General features: G+C 31.9%; 1 protein-coding gene across 3 annotated transcripts in view; it reads left to right on the top strand.

The window, feature by feature from the left end:
- The window catches only part of LOC134715335 (chitin synthase chs-2-like), a 72,029-nt gene extending 56,064 nt beyond the window's left edge, over positions 1-15,965 (top strand). For all 3 annotated transcript variants that reach the window (XM_063577444.1, XM_063577446.1, XM_063577445.1), the window contains exons 15-31: positions 122-197; positions 522-577; positions 901-1,050; positions 4,886-5,006; positions 5,519-5,578; positions 6,653-6,927; positions 7,520-7,700; positions 7,976-8,113; positions 8,397-9,460; positions 9,815-10,099; positions 10,816-10,892; positions 11,046-11,151; positions 11,593-11,749; positions 12,209-12,355; positions 12,698-12,833; positions 13,557-13,757; positions 14,147-15,965. In XM_063577444.1, coding sequence (XP_063433514.1) covers positions 122-197; positions 522-577; positions 901-1,050; positions 4,886-5,006; positions 5,519-5,578; positions 6,653-6,927; positions 7,520-7,700; positions 7,976-8,113; positions 8,397-9,460; positions 9,815-10,099; positions 10,816-10,892; positions 11,046-11,151; positions 11,593-11,749; positions 12,209-12,355; positions 12,698-12,833; positions 13,557-13,757; positions 14,147-15,903 — 4,987 coding nt within the window. In that variant the 3' untranslated portion in view covers positions 15,904-15,965. The remainder of the gene's footprint in view (positions 1-121; positions 198-521; positions 578-900; positions 1,051-4,885; positions 5,007-5,518; positions 5,579-6,652; positions 6,928-7,519; positions 7,701-7,975; positions 8,114-8,396; positions 9,461-9,814; positions 10,100-10,815; positions 10,893-11,045; positions 11,152-11,592; positions 11,750-12,208; positions 12,356-12,697; positions 12,834-13,556; positions 13,758-14,146) is intronic.
- Positions 15,966-20,793: the final 4,828 nt, after the last annotated feature.

Below are 20,793 nucleotides of genomic sequence, written 5' to 3'. Positions count from 1 at the left end.
AAAGACTAAATAACTCAATTATAGACTGAGTTGTAAAAGTTTAGAGAGCGCTTATATTAAGCTTCAATTTTATTTTGATTCCTGACTTATCTACTTTAAAACAATGTATTTGAAATTGCAGATACAATAAAACTGTGAACAAATCTGAAGATAAACAGCTGTCAAGATCAGCGAAAAGTGCAGCATCACAATACGTGGTAACATAAATTTACAATATAAAAATGTTCTGATTATTTTATACAATTACTTGCGTAAATCCTTTTGGATTAATTTATTTATCATCAATGCTTTTGTCAAACATATTTGTTGATTATGCAAGGAAAAGTGTTTTATGATTATTTCTAAATATGATATGCAACACACATAGTTAATTGACCATTGAAATAATTGTCCGCCAGATATTGTTAAATATATATTCGATAAGTGCTATGATTTAAATATTATTGCGATCAACAAAACAGAAAAATATGTAAATTGTAAAATGAAGTATGTTTTATCTTATTTCGTGTTGTCTATTTTAGACATCATTGACCTGCCTCGTTGACATCTTGGCCGATGCTAGGCCGCTTTTTGTCAGGTAAAGTACTTTTTGTGTTTATGTATTATGATTTTTTAATGTCTATGAACGCTTATGGATATGAATTGTTTATCGAACGTTATGAGGACATGTTCATTTCAAATTGTTCTATCAAGAGTTTCGACATTTGCATTTTTCCTTTCAAATTGGTTAAATAAAACAGAGATTAACAGAGGCTTCTTTTTAATACTAAACTTTAATAAATCAATGTTAGATTTTGTTGTTGTGATAGAGTCGATGAAGGGTATTCGTTTTGTTTTATAACTTTCGATTCAGTCGATATCTAAATATTAATTAATAAGAGAACATGTTCGTATTTGCAGATGCATCAAATCGAATGACAATCAACAGCCTAATCGTTTCGATGAAAAAGTTGTATTAAATCAGCTGCAAAGTGCCGGTATCGACGATATTACCAGAATAAGAAGAGATGGATTTCAAAGCAGAATGCCGTTTAACAAATTTCTGAAAATGTAGGTTTACCAAGAAATTGATCTAATGTTTTCTATTTATTGATAAATCATGCATTAAGTAAATAACCACAAAAATACAAAAGTTAGAGAAAAATTCAACACCCCCTAATCAAATGCCAAAGTTAATAAACGAGTTTTAAAGCAACTGTCATATTCCTGACTTATAACAGGCAATTCCAAGTAAAAACTGATAACATAACACATGCAAAACTATACTTTAGAGAGTTGCCTCATTTGAAATAGCCTCCGTTATGAACATTTGTAAATATCAATAGAGAAAACGCATTTATTGAATTGTAGCATTTTCTCATTATACAATGCACCGAGAAGTGGCAAAATTCAATGCAATTACATAAAGCGATTATGAAATATTTCCAAAAAATTAGGCAAAAGATGGAAACAAGCAAAAGACCTAGATATTGTAAGAAACGATCGTGCAAAGTTGTGCAGTGATAAAAAAAAATATTATTTTATTCAAACCTTATCTACATTATTATAGAGTTAAGATGTCAGATATAAAACACTCACAAAAACTGCGCTCTAATATAAGATGTTTAGTATAATTTGTTTGATCCAAGATTCTAGATTTATCTAATTGTCAATACGAATATCAACAAACACGGTGGGTATGGTTGTCCTGCGAGAGAACGTACTGTGCTGGTGATTCGGTCCTGACGGGTGCTGGTGATCAATGAAAAAATGTAAACAAAGACGAAAATGATGATTTTTGCCGTTTTCACTCATAAAAAATGGAAGAAAAAAGTTGAGATTTTTCAATTTCGTTTCTTACGGGTTCATATATAAACCATTAAAAAATTGACCCTCTAAACTGTTTCAGTAAGCGTAACACAAAAATGCTCATTTTCAGAAAATCTCGAACTGAAAAAATAAAACAAAAATGCTCATTGAGTCCGCTTCTCCAAACCGCAATCCACACGACAAAACAATTTTGTGAAAAAACATTGCAATTTATTAAAATTTAGCCTTTTCTCAATTTATTCATGTCCTGATACTGTGCTGGTGGGTCCTGTCATTGTGCTGGTGGGTCCTGATACGGTGCTGGTGATTTTGGATAAGAAGCTGGTCATATTTGAAACAAATGTTACAAAATCAATAAAGTTAGCCAGATAATTGTTGCCAACAGGATCTATAACTCCTATTTTAGGTCTTGTGCATCCATTTGACTGTTTAATATGTGTTTTCAAATGATCTGAACTTGTATTACATAATAACATAAAAGGGCAACATCTTTCGTCCAATATCAGATAACAATATATAGTAGCTAAAATAAGTTCAAAATTCCACAATACTATATAATTCATTTTATGTGTCGATTTGTTCGAAAAAAGTCGAAAAGAAGAGACTTTTTTAATGTCATGATTATCTGTCGCTTTCTAGATCTATGCTTAGCATTCATTGCAGATGACATGGACTCCTCACCCTGATGACCCTGCTGCCTTTCATAACTTTATCCGTATACATATATTAATAGATAAACAAAAGGCTGCAACACGTATTTTTGTATTTAAAATGATTCGTTGTAACGAGAATATTTGTGGTGAATGGAAACTGTGAGGGTCACAATCTTAAATTGATTATAAATGTTGCTGGACCCAGTTTCGTTATCTGATCTGAATTTTCTAAAATGTGCAAGGTAGAAAGACATTTTGATTTTTTTTTACTCGGTAATGAACCATTGTGTTGATCCCATGCTAAACATGACAAAAATCTCTGTACAAAGGTCTGTGAATTCTCTACAAAAATAGTAATTTTATTTTCACTAAATTCTCTTTTTCTACTAAATACAATAATGAACAATAAATATATATAATAATGCTTTGCAAGAAGTTTCCCCTCGATATATGTACAAAATTATATCTCTATTATTCATTTTCTGTACTGTTTTGATACTATTGCAGTTTGCACATTTCGGAATTAACAGGCCACAGGAGGGGTCATAAACCGTACACGAAAAGATAAAATATTGATATAAGAACTTAATTTGCATCTTTGAACCCCCACTCCGGCTTGTTTTTTTAGAAGCCTGTGGTGTCTAAAAATGGTTGATTACAGACAGCCGAGTACGCATTTTCCAGGCGTGTTATTGTTGATTGTTAAAGTCCTGAAAACGGATAGATGGGAACAAAAATGTTTGATATATCTGGCTTTAGATTCAGTTTTTTTTTTTAAATATAAATTAAGGCTACATTATAATATAATAATTCTATGAATTCACAATATAAAAAAATGCAGAAAAAAAATTGAATGAAGTGAAATATCTTAGTAAGGAGTCATTACTACAGAGATGGTGTGTTTGACACACAAAACTTAAAAGCTTAGTGATATTTCCAATATTAAAATAAAAGTGTATTTTAGTTGGGTATTTTTTCCATTTACTCATTTTCAATTATAATCAAGGCACATTTTATTTTTATTCATGAAAAATATTTAAATATAGAAAAGAAGGACACATTGTTCACTTCCTCCCCCGTAATTCTTTATCAAAAATATTTATTTTGAAATGAAAAAGCTAAGAAATCTTAATTTTGTTAGTGTTCTCTAGGTTATCTCGTGACGTCTTCATTCTCTGACATATTCTAGCCTGCCCTTTCAAAAAATAGTGATTTTTTTAGTGTTCTATCGAACTTTCGAAAAGAAAAAAAAATTACCTGATAACCTTTAAGACAAAAAAAATATGTTGGAAAAATCTAACAGCAAGTGATTCTTAACAGCTATAAGATACATTTTTCTTTTACAATACAACTTTTAAATCTTACGGGAAACTATTACAAGCTTTCACTGTAACCTCGCTCTAACTTATCCCCATCCCCCACCCCACCCCCCCCCCCCCCAAAAAAAAACCAAACAAACAAACCCGCAATACTATTGTCATTCTTATAGTCAGCACTCAATTGTTCACAAACAAATGGGTTTTAAGCTGCTAAAGACATGATTCAAACGCCCAGAAATTCCTTTTTTCTATATTTTTGCTCTCCATTTTTAGGTAAAACCTTTTACATTTTTATTTTATGGGTTATTGTTGAAGGTCGTACGATGACGTATGGTTGTTAACACATACTTCCTTTGGTTTCTTATGGAAAATTTTCCATTGACAACAAACATACCACATCATCTACTTTATATAAGTATTGTGAAAACTACAACGTATTTTGGTGATCTTGCAAAATGATCGTAATCCCGTAAATCGTAAACATATTTTCTTATCTTAAAAGGGGGCAAGAAGGGTTCCATTAACAGGCTAATAAATAAGATTACAGTTAATTAAAAAAAAATAATAAAAAAAATAGGGGTATTTTTTCTCTCATAATAACAGTAAACAGATTCACAACAATGTCAATTTCAAGAAAGCAGACAACAGCTAATTAGTCAATAACAGTACAGCATCAATGATCTTGAATATATGCCACTTTTAACTAAAATATAAAAGCACAGAACCAGGACCATTTTTCTTATCACCAGCACAGCGTCAGGACAATTCCGTTTAACGAACTTGCACGACTTTTGCAATATAATATTGTTGTAATATACTTTGCATGGTACTTATGACACATCAGAGAAAAATTTAGCAACAAAACTGTCGTTTTATTGCCGTTTTGATACAATGTAAACAAACCCACCAGCACAGAATCAGGACCCACCAGCACCCGTCAGGACCAAATCACCAGCACAGTACGTTCTCTCGCAGGACAACCATACCCACCGTGACAAAGTGCCTATCCAATTAACCAATTTGAATCGACAAGTTTTATAAAAGACTTTCATCATCGTCACGTGAAAGACGCAACTGCTATCACATTTTTAACCTGTTTTGTAGGTTTCAAATATTTCGGGATTGTGCCATAATACCAGAAGGTACAAATCAGAAACTTACAACAGAGAACATATTACAGGCTTGTAAAGTTGACAAAGATTCTTACAAAATTGGTCGAACAAAGGTAATTTTACATGTTGAGCTAACAAAATTAACCAATAAGTACTTTCTTATTTATTTTTCAAAGATATCTTTAGTTCAAAATGGAAAACAATACGTTTAATAATTGCATGCGTCCTAAGCCCTTTTCTGGCTTTACCTTCATCATGAACGCTCAAAGCCAAATACTTGAAAGCCGAGGATGTATAAGTATCGAAACAATTGAAGAGCTAAATGACAAAAAAACACTTGCATAGTAACAACATATTTAAATTAAGAAAATCAATCAATCAGATAAACTATATATCGTGAGCGAATGATTACTGTTAGTGTAACATGTATAATGAAATGTATTGCATACACATTCTTTAAACTGGTGTTCGTTATTGAACAGCTGCTTCTAACAGGATGCGTTTTGAACTCTTAGTTTTGAATTTTAAATGATAGACTATGGCAATATTAGAATATATAAATACATTGAATGCAAACAACATCAAACATATGTTAATTGTCGATTTTTTTTAAATTTTCGTTTAGGTGTTCATGAAAGGACATGTCGTAGAGAAAATTAACAAGGAGAAGATAGTACTGATACAGGTTTGTTTATGACGAGACATTTATACATTTAAATATTAAATAGTGAAATCCAAATCGGAATAAATTGCAGAAAATTATTATCCTGTGTTTTATCGTCCTTCAAATAGTATAAGGAAACTTCTCATTTAAAAGGAATTCACAATGAAAGCATTCGCTAAATTTATGTTATATTTCTCAGAATATATAATCCTCTTTATAGATACTTACATGGGTCACTATATTATTATTATTCAGATGAAAATATAATTTACCAAAAAAACCCTTCCAAACAAAAATTTATTAAATCATATAATATTTATACATAAGAACAAACGTCAACCACCGAATTTCCCTTGTTAATAATGTTAGAGTACGGGACCCTTTTTTATCTGCTTTTATGATGAATGAAAAAAATGAGGAACGACCAGGGACATTATTTGACCATTACAATTAAAGAACTTGTAAACGTGTTAAGCTTTTTCTAAACGATTATTGATTATATCTATAAATGAAAATGTTACTTGTATTTATGGTTCATGACCCGTATTTGTTTTTGTCTATCGATTTATGAGTTTTGAACATCGGTATACTACTGTTGCCTATATTTAATATAATCTCGACACTTTAGGCGAGATAGATTACTTGAATGTGATGTCACTATGACGAAATTAACATGTCGAAATAATTTACCAATTGATCTTAATTAAATGGCTAGTTTATACTTCCTCTTGTTTTTGTAAATAATTACTATCAAATGCTTTACTTAAAAAGATATTGAGAAATCATTGGCAAAATCATTGAAAAAAATGAATTTTGTAGCTACAACTTCATTATACATTTTTTGGTTTAATTTGATGAAATAAAGTGGGCGATTCAAAGCGAACATTCAAAACTCAAACGTATAAATATGCATCATTAATTTACAATGCATCAGTCATTGTAGTATCTTTATATTTGGCAAGAGAAAACTTAATGGTCTTCCATGGAAACGTAAGACAATTGAAAATATGTTATTTGTTGACATCATATTGATAACGATCAAACAAATATACACATTATATTGAAATACTTATTGTACTATTTATTTATTTAAAGAAAAGAGAGGAGCAAATGATAGAACAAGAAAGAGAAAAAAGAGAAAAGGAACAAACAAAGCTAAGGGAAATAGAACAATCACAAAAGGATGCGGTTGTCACACATAATCCACAAATCAGCACACCAGTTTACACAAGAACTGATGATATTCCAATGCAGGACATGGCTGGTACTATTGTTCAAGATGACACACCAGAAACACAGTCCGTGAATAGTTTTCCTCCAACTTATATTGATGTAGAAAATCAAAACAAAAGAAACGAAAGTACGAGATGGTAGGTTCGATTAAAATTAAGTGTAATGTACAAGAGCTTTTAAAGTACAAACACGAGGAAAAGGTATAAAAAAAGGATCAACCCATATTTAAATGAAAATCACCCTGCAATGAAAAATGTAAAACAATTCAAATGAAACACTAACGACCTAGTTTATGTACAAAAAATGGAAGAAAAACAAATACGTAACATATGAAAAACGACAACCACTAAATTACAGATTCTTGACTTGGAACAGGCGCATACATACAGAATACGAGGGGGTTAAATATGTAAGCGGTTTCCCAACCCTACCCTAACCTGGGACATATGTTCATAGTTCGGTTCCAATTACAAAATACAATTTTAAATTCCGAAAAAGTCTTTCATAGTTTTTAAATCTTACAAAAAAATACAAAGAGACGATATGCTCTATTACGTTATAAGGTATACATACATGGCTGGAATACAAAAGACAAAGAGATGATAGGACTCATGTAATTTTGTGTATATTCGGTAAAATTTGAATTTCTTAAAATGATAAGATTCCTATAAATAAGAACTGTTGTTTTAAAATCAATGAATACTATGGCTTACTTCTTTTACTCCTTAGGGCATGGGATGCATTTAGAAATACCGAAAGAGACTTCGAAGGCTGTGTAGAAGTGGAAGAATACTTTTTAAAATTCTGTCGACTTTTGATGTGTGTTGGATTATTTGTGGGAATTGCAGCAAAAGGTGTTGCCACCATTCTAATTCCACTGCTTCTGGCGTCACAGTTGAAAACAGAAAAGGTAAGGAATATATAATATATATATTAGTGACAATTCACATACCAATTTATCTTTATATAAAACTCCTTAAATGTCACGTTAAAAAATGCATTGGATCTTTGTGAATGATGTTATCGGAATGCGACAACAAATGAAATTAGAAATAACTTTTCTTAATGGGTGTTTTTAAATAATAAAAAAGCAATACAATATACACTTTTTTTTTTGTTAAGTCGATTTTAAATGTAGTTGTTATTAGTTTAAAAAAATCATGTTTGTATTTTCATACTTCAAAGGTTGATGGTCGGAAGTCTATCGCTTTGACAGAACTGATTATTTGTTACTCAACACCAATTGCCTTAACATTTATACAGTCAATGTTTAAAGTGTGTTTTGGGAGAGCTAAAAACATTGGATGGAAGTCATTTTTACCAGTAAGTATGTAGCAAAATATGTTGTTAATACTCGGGAAGAAAAATAAAAAGTTTTGGCATCCATATTATAACGGAGTAGAAAAATTTACATTTGCATGAATTTTATTAAAAAAAAACCCAGCACTATAAACACATCTTTATTTTGTTTACTTAATTTTGTTTTGTCACAACTTTATTGTTGTTATTACATGTAATTGTCATGCCATTGGCCCTCTTATAGGTGAAGTTTGTGCTTTAATTAAGTAATATTTATTATATCTCATATTTTTCTATTTGTCTATAGGTATTTTTACTAGAAAGTGCAGAGGCATGTGGAACAGCCTATTTGTTGTTCAAGGTTGTTCTTAACCATTCCATGACATCAGGAATAACTCTCATGATGTCATCATTTACACTTCCGTCAATTCTCAACATTTTAAAACAAATTGCATTAGCAAGGAATAGACAAAAATTTGTGATACGTCTGTCAAGTGTAAGCGTAGCTTTGATAGCAATGCTAATTCAATGTGGAGTCGTAGTTTGTGCGATTGTTAGACCGAACATAGTGTTTAGCGATACCACTACCGATCATATCCATTATACGACACAAGAGAAAATTTGTCTCGTAGCAAGTTTAGTCGGAATTTCAATGGGATACTGTCAAAATTTTCTGTTTTGCAACTTGAAAATTGGATCCTTCAACTTAAAAATAAAAGACTGGAGAATAGCGGTGGACAAAGCAAGACCAAAAATAAATTTGAAAATGTGCATCATTAAAGTTGGTATATTTTTATTGATGGCAAATTTTTTGGTGCCAGATATAAAGTGGACATTTACAGAAGATATTCCAAATTTAAATGACGCTTTTCTTAGCAATATCAATGAAAATCTAAATGACACTTTTCTAAACAATATCAATGAAACTTTCAATAATAACACTTCCCATGACAAGATTATTGAACCTATAAAAGACACTATTTCTGACACGACAAAGGAAAATTTAAATGAAACGTTTCTTGACCAGATTTTCAACATCTTCAAAAACCATAAGTTAATGTTCATATATATATATTGTGCCATTTTCGCTTCATATGAAGGCATACTTGCTTGCAAATTACAAATGCAGCGAATATCATTCTTCATTCCATTGGCGTTAGTGCCTCTTGGATGTTTTGGTGGAGTTATAGGATTCTGTTATAATTGGCCAGACGACAGTAATGTGTTTGGGTTAGCTGTTTCCTGTCCAAGAGTTGACATTGAAAGTCTATCTATGTGGATCGGATCTACTATTGGATTGTGGGTATCTGTTCTATTGATGACATGGTATGTTCTTTTTCCACAGTGCAACAGAATGGAACGAGACCAAAGGTATTAGCTACGTTAACTACGAACGAATTACTTTTTTTTTCATTTTTTATTATAAAAATGATTGTACAATGTCTACACTGTATTATTAGATATAATAAACTGTGCATTTCACGAATTTCACCTCAACATTTAGTAAGTACGCAGATTAAGTTATTAAGAGACCAAATAATGAGTAACCATTATCAAGTTGACATGTTTTGTTGTTTGTGTTAACTTTCTAAATGTATTTTTCAGTTATTTTTTTTTTTATCTCAACATGCAACATTATATTTTTGGCTTTACGTGATAGTGGAATGCATAGTGTGGTTGCACGCTTAAGGCTCCTTTAAATTTTCTACATTTTTTTCTCCAAAGGTTATTCGTATTACCAGTTAGAGATAATTTCTTCTCATCTCTTGGATTGCTGATGAAAAGGAAAGATGATACGGTTGAAGAGCAACTTCTCAAACATGCAAAATTTAAACCTGTCTTTAAAAAAGGAAATGAAGACGAACATGAATCGTTTATGAATGAAAAACGTAGAGAAAGTAAAGAGAGAAGGAAGCATAAAAAGAAAGCCAGACCGTACATTTATATTTGTGGAACTATGTGGCATGAAACAAGACAAGAAATGTTACAACTTCTAAAATCATTATTCAGGTTTGTTCAATAAATCGGTTGTTGTAATAGCAGTTAAAAAAGTACTTTTAAGTGGCAATAAAAGCCATCTCTTACATCTACATAGAAATACAGAAAAGCATCATGACAAAAAAAAACGTTTGTTCATTGTTGAAGGTTGTACGGTGGCCAATTGATATCACCTTCTATACTATTTGGTCTTCTGGTGGAGAATTCTCTCATCGCCAATTATACCACATTTTCTAATTTTTAGATATTCTTACTAAAAACAGACAGAAAACACATTTGACTTAACACAAACCAAACCAAAAGAACCTTCATCGGGTTATTCTTGATTAAACATATTTGGTGATGCATCGAACAATAAAGGACGACTGATATATGTCTTGCTGAGCCCTACAGCTTTACAAAATACTAAGGTCATATGTGAAGGCTTTGTTCGTGATACTTAGTTACACTAATACAACACAGTTAACTTAATCGGTTGGTGGTATAGACACATCACCTTACAAACTGTAATTTCAAAAGCTAGTACATGTATATCTAATATCAGACTCGGTGAATTGTCATATTTCAAAGTAGTATAATTATTCATTCAGGAGGCTGATTTGAGGTACAGCACTCTACGATGCAATCCCTTTTGGTGGAAATAAATATGAAATATAACATTGTAATCAAACTCAAACAAAAATATGTCATAACACCTTTTGTAGATTTCAGCTTTTCTATTTTTTCAGATTGGATTTTCACCGAAGTAAATATAAGCTTGCAGAAGAGATTTTTAAAGTAGATGTTGATTACTTTAACCACGAAAGTAAGTTTGTCTTTTTGAAAAGTGTTATTTTGTTATAATAAGTATTTATAATCAGTTTGTTTGTGTATCTTTTTTCTTCTTTAATATTTATCAAAACGTATATTTTGCATACATGCACGTTATCTATATATATCCTTCGACTTTTTGTTTTAGTTCATTTGATTTTTGATGACGCCTTTGAAACTGATAAGAAATCCAGACAAAGACTACCAAATGAGTGGGTAAAACAGCTGGTAGAATGCATGGAAGAGGCATCAACGTAAGTTTTTCTATTTAATATTTTCATAGTTTTAAAGAAAACTATTATTAACAAATCTGTTAACTCACATAAAAGAGGTATTAATCACATCAGCAATGTTGGTAGTTGATAATAAGCCTTTTAATTTCCTTTTCCATCGTAATTGCTTTGAAATCAAATTTATGAAGTCTTTATCAAAGTCATTGACCATTCGGCTTTGCAGAATAAAACTGAAAGCTTGCCAAAATGAGTCGACTGTTGTCTCTAGATAAAGATTGTATGTTGCCTTCGTCATTACAATTTTGGGTTAATCGTATTTTGGTGCTATTACATTGAGTTATACGTTTGATATTCTAGCCTTTCATTCATATTTCATCTTTTCTTCTTTATAACTGTATTTTCTTAAATTTTATTATATTCCAAACTCAATTGGAATGATTAATTGGTTTTTCTCTATAATAGATCAGTCGCAAGGGGCCGTATGAAATGGGAAAACAAGCCAACAAAAACCACTACACCATATGGAGGACGATTATATTGGACCATGCCAGGGGGAACAGAAATGACGATACATTTAAAAGATAAAGACAAAATCAGACACAGAAAACGATGGTCACAGGTAAAATCAATTTATCGTTTTCTTTAAACACATACAGCAAATAAGTGAAAGGACAAATAGTGACATTGGCTAAAGGAAAAACACGTAAAAGTTAAAAATCGACACAACACGACAATGAAGAAATTAAGCCACACAAATTCCTTGAATTTTGACTAAATTTCTATAACACACAAGTTTACGATAAAGTTTGTCGGATGGCAATCTCAAAGTCCATATGATATTAAATAAGCTGAAATAAAAGATGATAATCGTTATATTTGGTTGCATTCTAGGCCTAGACATAATTTTATAACACGAAACTTCCGTGTATTTTGTGATTCAAGAATGTTTAAAGTTTATTCTAACAGGTATTCGTATTAGCTCAGTTTAATAAGATATCGCCTGGTATTGTCCATTTTAAAAGTTGCATACTCGACAAGCCATATTATCATACACGGTCCTTCTTAATTACAATTTTAGATCATGTACATGTACTACTTATTGGGATATAAGATGATCGGCGCCATTTTGGAAAATAACTTACTGGAGAAGGACACAAATAAAAGATATCACTACAGACGCATAACATCATTACTGAACCAATTGCCAAAAGACAAGGTTAAAAGGGTTAGTACGATTTATAGTTTAGGTTATCAACCGACACATTCAATGTCTCTCTCTCTCTCGCTCTCTCTCTCTCTCTCTCTCTCTCTCTCTCTCTCTCTCTGCTTGATTTCTTTTGTCTTTATGTTGTTTATTATATTTACTTTAAAAGAATCATTACAAAAAGATTATATAAGTAGTACTAAGCAATACAAGATACAATAGATACATCCTCTTTTTTATATTCGGGTGGAGAAAAAAATCTTATCGCACTTTATAAAAATAAATAATTGTGTATCTTTCAGAAACTACTCTTTGCATTTTTCTGATATATATTTATAACATTTAAAACTGTTTTTATTCTAGGCTCACAACAGCTTCATTTTAGCTTTGGACGGAGATGTAGATTTCAAACCTGAGGCAGTACAGAAACTGATAGACAAAATGACCAAGAATGATAAAGTTGGTGCTGTATGTGGACGAATACATCCTATTGGATCAGGTACGCAGATATTGGTAATTCCTTAATATTCAATTTGATATTATAAAACGGAAGTTTATAAGTAAATTGTTATCAATGTTTCCTATTTACATACTGAAGTGATCAACGGGTCACCTCCATGTTTTATACGAACACTAAACAAAAAATATGAAGCTACTTCAAAACACATAAGATATATGTTTATACCTCAGAAATCCTTTCAAATGATACTGTTTTTTTCTTTTACTTTTTCAAAAGAAAAATTGATTTAACTTTGTTCAATGAAAATAATTTGAAATGGAAAATGTTTTTGTTTTTAATAAAAAAAAAACAAAAAAAAAACTCCTGTTGTGTATGTGGATTTTTAATTTCGTATGTGGTCCTAACTTTTCAACCTTCTGAAACGTGACAATCTGGATGTTTTATATGTCCCTGTTTTACTATCTTATTTTTGAGCATAGGTCAACGTTGAAATTGCTCAACTTATTATCTTAATTATTAGAGTAGTTTTATTAGTTTAAGTTGTAAAAACAAAAATATTGTGACGGCATTAGGTAGATATGTCCATTTAGAACGGTGATAACCAATCATAACATTGTTGTGCAATCATTTTTAATTAAATAAATTAATATGAATAAATTATTTGAATGTCATGAATACTAATTATTGGCTGTTTTATGTAAAATTCAAAACAGTTACATTGATTTACGTTTTATAGCTTAAATGCAATGCTTTTATCTATAGGTCCAGTTGTATGGTATCAACAATTTGAATATGCTGTCGGACATTGGCTACAGAAGGCTACAGAACATGTTTTTGGATGTGTACTTTGTTGTCCGGGAGCCTTTAGTTTATTTCGTGCTTCTGCTGTAATGGACGATAACGTGATGAGGATGTATACCAGTCCTCCTACTGAAGCACGCCATTTCATCCAGTTTGAACAAGGTGCACATTTCTCATCGACTAGTTCCTCTTTGATGTCTCTCTAATAAATATAAGACAAAATCAACGACACATCTTTTAATTTCACCACGATAAGTGGTTTACAATTAGATATAAAAAAAAAATTCAAGATAAGTGGTTTACAATTAAATATATAATTAAAATTTCAAATTGATTCCACAAACATCATTGGGTTTCATTCATCACTGCTATCAATATTTAAAAAAAAATAATTATCAGCTTTGATTGCATCAGTTCTAACTTACTTATTTCTGCGCCTCACAAAAAAAATAAAAAATCATGCACCCCTCCCCCTTTTGGCTGTGATATTTCCAACATTCGTGGCAAGATGAAGCGATATATTTCTTAATTACTTACATAAATTTTTTCAGGTGAAGACAGATGGTTATGTACATTGATGCTACAACAGGGTTGGAAAATAGATTATGCTGCTAGCGCTGACGCCTTCACATTTGCACCACAAACCTTTGAAGAGTTTTTCGTGCAGAGACGACGATGGGCACCGTCAACTCTTGCAAATATTATTGACTTGCTTTCATCTTGGAGAGTAACAACGAAAGTGAATGATAATATCAGCACGTTGTTCGTCTTATATCAATTCGTAATTCTTTCTTCAAGTTTACTTGGTATCGGAACGGTTACGTTAATGATTACCGGGTCTTTCAATGCTGTACTCAAAATAAATATGTTCCATTCATACATCGTTGCAATAACACCAGTTGTTTTGTATGCCATCATATGCATGAAATGTAGCAATGACAAACAAATTGGAGCAGCAGCGCTTCTTTCAACAGTGTACACCTTAGTCATGGTTATCGTCACGGTAGGGTTGTTTGTAAATCTCGCAACAGAAAAGTCGTACAGTCCAAATGTAATATTTTTCATAGAAATACTATCTATTTTTATAATCGCTGGTTTTGCACATCCAAAAGAGTTAATGTGCCTGGTTCATGGTTTGCTGTATTATCTTATGGTTCCATCCACTTTTATCTTCCTAACTGTGTATTATATGTGCAATATTCATGTTGTCACGTGGGGTACACGTGAAAAGAAAACGGAAGAAGACATTATAGAGACAACGGAATCTGAAAATGCTACTAAGTCAGCGAAATCTCCCATACTAATAAGATGTTTGCAGAAACTAGGCGTTCATGCTTTAGTGAAAGAATCAACAAGGTTAATTAAGCAATTAGTGGGAGCAAGAGTTGAGCAGGAACCAGATGGTAATGAAATAGAAGCAGGTACGCCACCACCTGTTGGAGTAATACCTATACCACGTGCTGCAACACGACGTCCAAAAGTAAGACAAGAGCCGGATGCTTGGCAGTCGATGGAATACTTGGGACTAAAAGAAAAAGTTAATATTGAGAAAAATGAAACTGAATTTTGGAGTGATATCCTTGAAAAGTATCTTAAACCAATTGTAGAAAATAAACAGAAAAAAGAGGAAATTCAAAAAGAACTAAAAACTCTCAGAAACAATGTCGCTTTTGGATTCTTATTGATGAATTTTCTGTTTGCAACTGCAGTATTCCAACTTCAGAACAACGAGGACCAGTTGAAGAGTTTTTACATATTAAAAGAGTACGAACCTTTGTCGGTCACCTTCTTAGTAGTGTTTGCATTAGTTATATTGTTGCAGTTTATTGGAATGCTTATTCACAGGTGGGGCACCTTTTTGCATTTAATATCAAGTGTAAAACTCTGGACTTTTTCAAAAGAAACAGAAGAAGATTGGGCTAAACAAGCCCTTAAAGAAACAGAAAAATTGCAGTCTGCTGATCAAGAAGTTGACTTTGAGGAAACCATTAGTTTATCGACTATATCATACGATTCACGGGTAAATGGTCACGAGCGACAAAATGCACCGGAAGAGGATTCGCCTGATTATCCAAGTGATGAGGAACCGGATCAAGATTATCCAAGTTATGACGAGCAGACAAGTAACGAATATGAAAGAAACTTTCGTCGAAGATTTGAGACAATAAGAAAACAATTAGGTCCGTCTAGAAGAATCAGCACCAGAACTGTACAAACACATAACACAAGTATAAACAGAGCTAATCTTTACCAAAGAACACTTGGTCGGCGTGCCGGCGCTAGAATAAATCATGCATTTAACGTTTGATAAGGAATGTAAAATGCATGTTTTGATTGATTAAAGGTTATTATTCCTGACGTCAAGATTAATTTATTCCTGACGTCAAGATTAATAAAGATGAACAAAAAAATTACGAATTTACACATGTACATGTATTTAAAATTATTCATGTGATTTCTTTATAGCCTTTATTGGGTTCTAGAAAAAGAGGATTTTCGCAAAAATAGGAAAAGTTATCAGAAAAATGAAAATAAGAGGATTTTTTTCTTAAGTCTTACAATGTAACTTTGAATAACAAAAGTTTTTTTCGCGATAGTCTAGGACTCAAGTATATATTTCTATAAAGAAAAAAAAACAGATCAGCAAGATTTTAAATTTTTTTATAAAAAAATAGCACGGAACGATCAATAAATTAAGAAAATTATAAATTTATTTGTATTTGCTATTTGATATGATTTTAAAAGAATCATACATTTTACACAATTGCAAAATATCTCAAGGGATGAAGTAAAGAACTTACATATGATAACTATATTGTAAAAATAAACGAATGAATAAGCATTTGGGTACTTTTAGTTTACACTCCTGTATTATTTTACAATCCAACATGCAAGTAATTTTTTAAGTGTTTTTGTTGTACATGCATCAACAATTTTCATGATATTCAATTCAAGTTTAATTATTTACAATATCGTGCAATAAATACAGTTCATTCCGTTCTTACCATGTAAGCATTTATATGGAGACATAACTATAATTTGTTATACTATTGTGAACCTCATTGAACCTCACATCCGACTCTTCTTTGTTTTGTTTTGGTTAAATAAAATGGATTAATATTATTGAAATGTGTTGATTGATAAAACAGTCAATAGAGTACTTTAGAGAAATGATCATACCGTTTTCTCGTTTGAATTATTTTACATTGTAATATCGGGGCCTTTTATAGCTGACTATGTGGTATGGGCTTTGCTCATTGTTGAAGGCTGTACGGTGACCTATAGCTGTTAATGTTTGTGTCATTTTGGTCTTGTGTGGATAGTTGTTTCATTGGCAATCATATCACATCTTCTTTTTTATATACCGTGTTTATTTGGATTTCTCTATCTGGTAAAAAAAGAAGTTGGCAATGCACTCGATCTTTTCGTATACAGTACGTTCATAATACCCGTCGATTGTTTGTTTTCACTATTTTTGGATCATTTTGGAAAATATAGGAACAGCGACTTCAAAAAGATAAGCTTTAATTGCAGTAATTTCCTCTTCTTTCGTTCACGAACTCACCGGTTCCCTTTGCAGCATATATTATACTTGTTTCATCTATATTGTGTAATTTTTCCTGTCGAGATGTACATCTTCAACGAAAATCTAGGGCATGCTTTAAATAAGATAGTAACCTAACGATAAAAACCTGCGTTCTTTTCAATGACTATCTCTGAAACCACTGATTTGGTGATGACCTCATGGAACATGTTAAATCTCGCCGGTGTTTTGCGTCTGTACCTTGTAAGAAGCATCAGTGATTGGTCTTGTATGGATTTTTTTTTATTCTAGTTCATTTATATGTGTTTGAGTTTAGTTTGACGTCCATTTTCACTGAGCTAGTACACAATTTGGTTTAGGGGCAAGGAAATCCCCCCCCCCCCCCTCGTGTGGGATTTTCTCGCGGTGCTTTAGACCCTTTGGTTGCCTTCGGTTGTATTTTGCTCTTTGGTCGGGTTGTTGTCCGTTTGACACATTCCCGATTCGATTTCATTTTTCAATTTTATTTTCCACTTATAAAAAAAAAACCTTCGGTGTCTCGTGGTTGTAGTTAGGTATCCAATGAACTGTAGGCATACATTTTGTATACAAGCCTCGCAAAAAACATTGCGAACACAAATCATAAAATTAACTGTTAAATTTTCATGATTATGTACATAAGGCCGTTAGTTTTCTCGTTTGAAATGTCTTACAGTCTTAATGGAGCCTTTTATAGCTGACTATTCGGCATGGGCTTTGCTCATTGCTGAAGGCCGTACGGTGACCTATAATTGTTAATGTCTGTGTCATTTTGGTCTTTTGTGGATAGTTTTATCTTGGCAATCATACCACACCTTCTTTTTATATTCCCTTTGCGTTAGTCAGAGACAATTTACCGTGATTCTTAAACCGTTTCCCTCTCTGGCAGCACAAACACACACTAAAAGTCCAGGCCATACATGTATTTAGAAGTTCGGTTGTCCTGTTTACGCTGTAAAATCACTACCGGCTTGGAATATGAAAAAGTATGGTCATTTCACGTTTTTGTTATAATCAATCTGATTATAAAAAACCCTGGCTGATATATGGCTCGCAAACATTTATTATCGAGGACATCCAATCTGATTTTTAATTGGGATCTATTTTTCTGTGTCTCTGAAATATAAAGCCAGGGAATTTAAAATATTTTTTTTAGTATGAATGACAATGAGACAATTCTACATTAGCAGAAGTGGTAGAAGTAAGCAAATTGACATTTCAAAAGACAAAACTAACTGTCTTACTAAAAATGTACAAAACAATAAACGATCAATGAATTTGAAACACAGAAACAAACGACCAGTGAATCATAGACTCTTGACTTAAGAGAGGAACATATAAATTTATAAATTATGCAGTGGTGTTAAACTTGCTTGCAACCGACAAACCCTACAAAACCCGAGATATATGTATAACAGCACATCATAAGATCAAACTTAAAATTCAATTGAAAAGATCTCCATACATCAAATTGACATCAAATCGATACCAAACACAAAAAAACCCACTAAAAGTAGAACTTATAGTAGAAAGTATAGATCTGAGAGTACTCGCAGTTACTGAAAGTAAGTTGATTGATTGATTGTTGTTCACTTAATGTCCAGTCACAAATATTTCATGCATATTTAGAAAACAAAATACTATTAATCCAAAGAGTAGGCACTGATGAAGGGGTCGTCCGGGATGAATGACTGAAAATTTAGACTGCCATCGGGAAAATGAAGTTCTATTGGATTGGAACAGAATCATTGCGTTGCAGCGAATCACACAATGATGCGTTAAAGAGTTGCTGCAAGTAAATAAGCTGAGAGCTTTTATAATTTTATGAATTCTACTGACAATTTCAGCAATGTTGAACTTATTTCTAGTTCTTAGATTCCTTATCATTTTTGCTGCCTCTTTCTAAGATAAATAAAAATGTATGTTTTTTTAGTTATGAACTATAATGTAAACATATTTTATTAAAGAAACCGTTTTATACATGTATACAACAGCAAAGACATAAATAAGAAATATACAAAATATTCAATAACTGGGATTAGGAAACAAGAGCAGTGCTCTAATTTAAACGAACAGCAAACGAGTAAATGTGTAACAAAATACAGTCATTGATTACAAAAACAAAAGGAAAATTCATAAGAAAAAAATATATAGCAAAGGAAGGGGGAGAAAGGTGTTCTTAGAAAAAAAATGAGAAGAGAGTTATTGAAGAATAAAACAATATTTCTAATATAGGGGAGGAGTGATTAATTAGAATTATTTGATTGTGGATATGAATCGATTGCTACTTATGGCAAAGTTTTACACAGCTTTGAATATTAGATTTATTTGTTCTACTGTAAGTCTATCGGAGCCAAAAAGTAAGACATTTGTAGAAATTTTCATTAGAATCTGCAAGTCGTAAATGTGTCCTTTGCGAGGTACATTGAATATTTTTCATTTTAGTAAAAAGTGTACCGTTGTTTCAGGTTCTCCGCGAACACACTTCGGGGATTGTATCAAGTTTCTGTCATAGAGGTGTTTGTTAAGTCCACTAGAGCTCATTCTTATTTCGCATGATAAATTGACCGGATCTGGAACCACAATAATAAAATACCAGCTTAATTTCATGGTTACTTTTAAAATCATTTTTGAAGGAGAGAAGGGATGGACTATTTTGTAGTTTAATTGTCTGCGAGTTCTAGGATTTTACTGTTGATGAGAGAAAATAATGAGTATAATGTTGCTCTAGCTTCAATGGGTTGAAAATCATTCGCATTACGCGTATTATAAGAATGTTATTAAATGTCAATAACTTCTATTAAAATAGTGTAGACTGATGATTTTGCAAATTTAGATTCATTGGTACATTTTTTAGGTTCAGTTTTTCTAATAGTTTTTGGCACACATTAGGGAAAAATGTCGTCAAGAGGCAATAACACCTAGTAGGATCTTATATAGTATTTCGCCATATTGACTAATTTGTAGATCTTCTAAATTTTTAAGTTTGTTCTGCATATTCTTTTCTTTCAGGAAAATGTGCGCAAATAGTCATTTCTAAAGGTGGAATAATTCCTATTAATAGTGGTCACACATTTTGGTTCAAAAAGACAACATATAAATGGTATTTTTTTAAATAACAGACATTATGACATTAATAACAGATGTTATGCTATTGTTTCAGAAAAAGGGAGAAGGTTTGGATCCATTAAAACGTTTAATCCCGCTGCAAATGTTTGCACATGTCCTAAGTCAGGAATCTGATGTACAGTAGTTGTTGTTAAACTTTGTTTATGTCATATATACGTGTTTCTCGTTTCTCGTTTTTTTATATAGATTAGACCGTTGGTCTTCCCGTTTGAATGATTTACACTAGTAATTTTGGGGCCCTTTATAGCTTGTTGTTCGGTGTGAGCCAAGGCTCTGTGTTAAAGGCCGTACTTTGACCTATAATGGTTTACTTTTTAAAAATTGATATTTGGATGGAGAGTTGTCTAATTGGCACCCACACCACATCTTCCTATATCTATTAATTGCTTTTTTACTTTCTTCTTAGCCTAAGTTGCAATGTTGGCTGGTCGGTATGATCATCGAGCAGATTTCTAAAACCAGATATCACGAGTATCATTGTGGCCAAGTATGGCTTAATTTGACTAT

The sequence above is a fragment of the Mytilus trossulus genome, chromosome 4 (genome assembly GCF_036588685.1).
Source record: "Mytilus trossulus isolate FHL-02 chromosome 4, PNRI_Mtr1.1.1.hap1, whole genome shotgun sequence".
Taxonomy (NCBI): domain Eukaryota; kingdom Metazoa; phylum Mollusca; class Bivalvia; order Mytilida; family Mytilidae; genus Mytilus; species Mytilus trossulus.
Note: the sequence above shows the minus strand (reverse complement) of the source record. Positions and strands in the feature narration are given on the sequence as shown.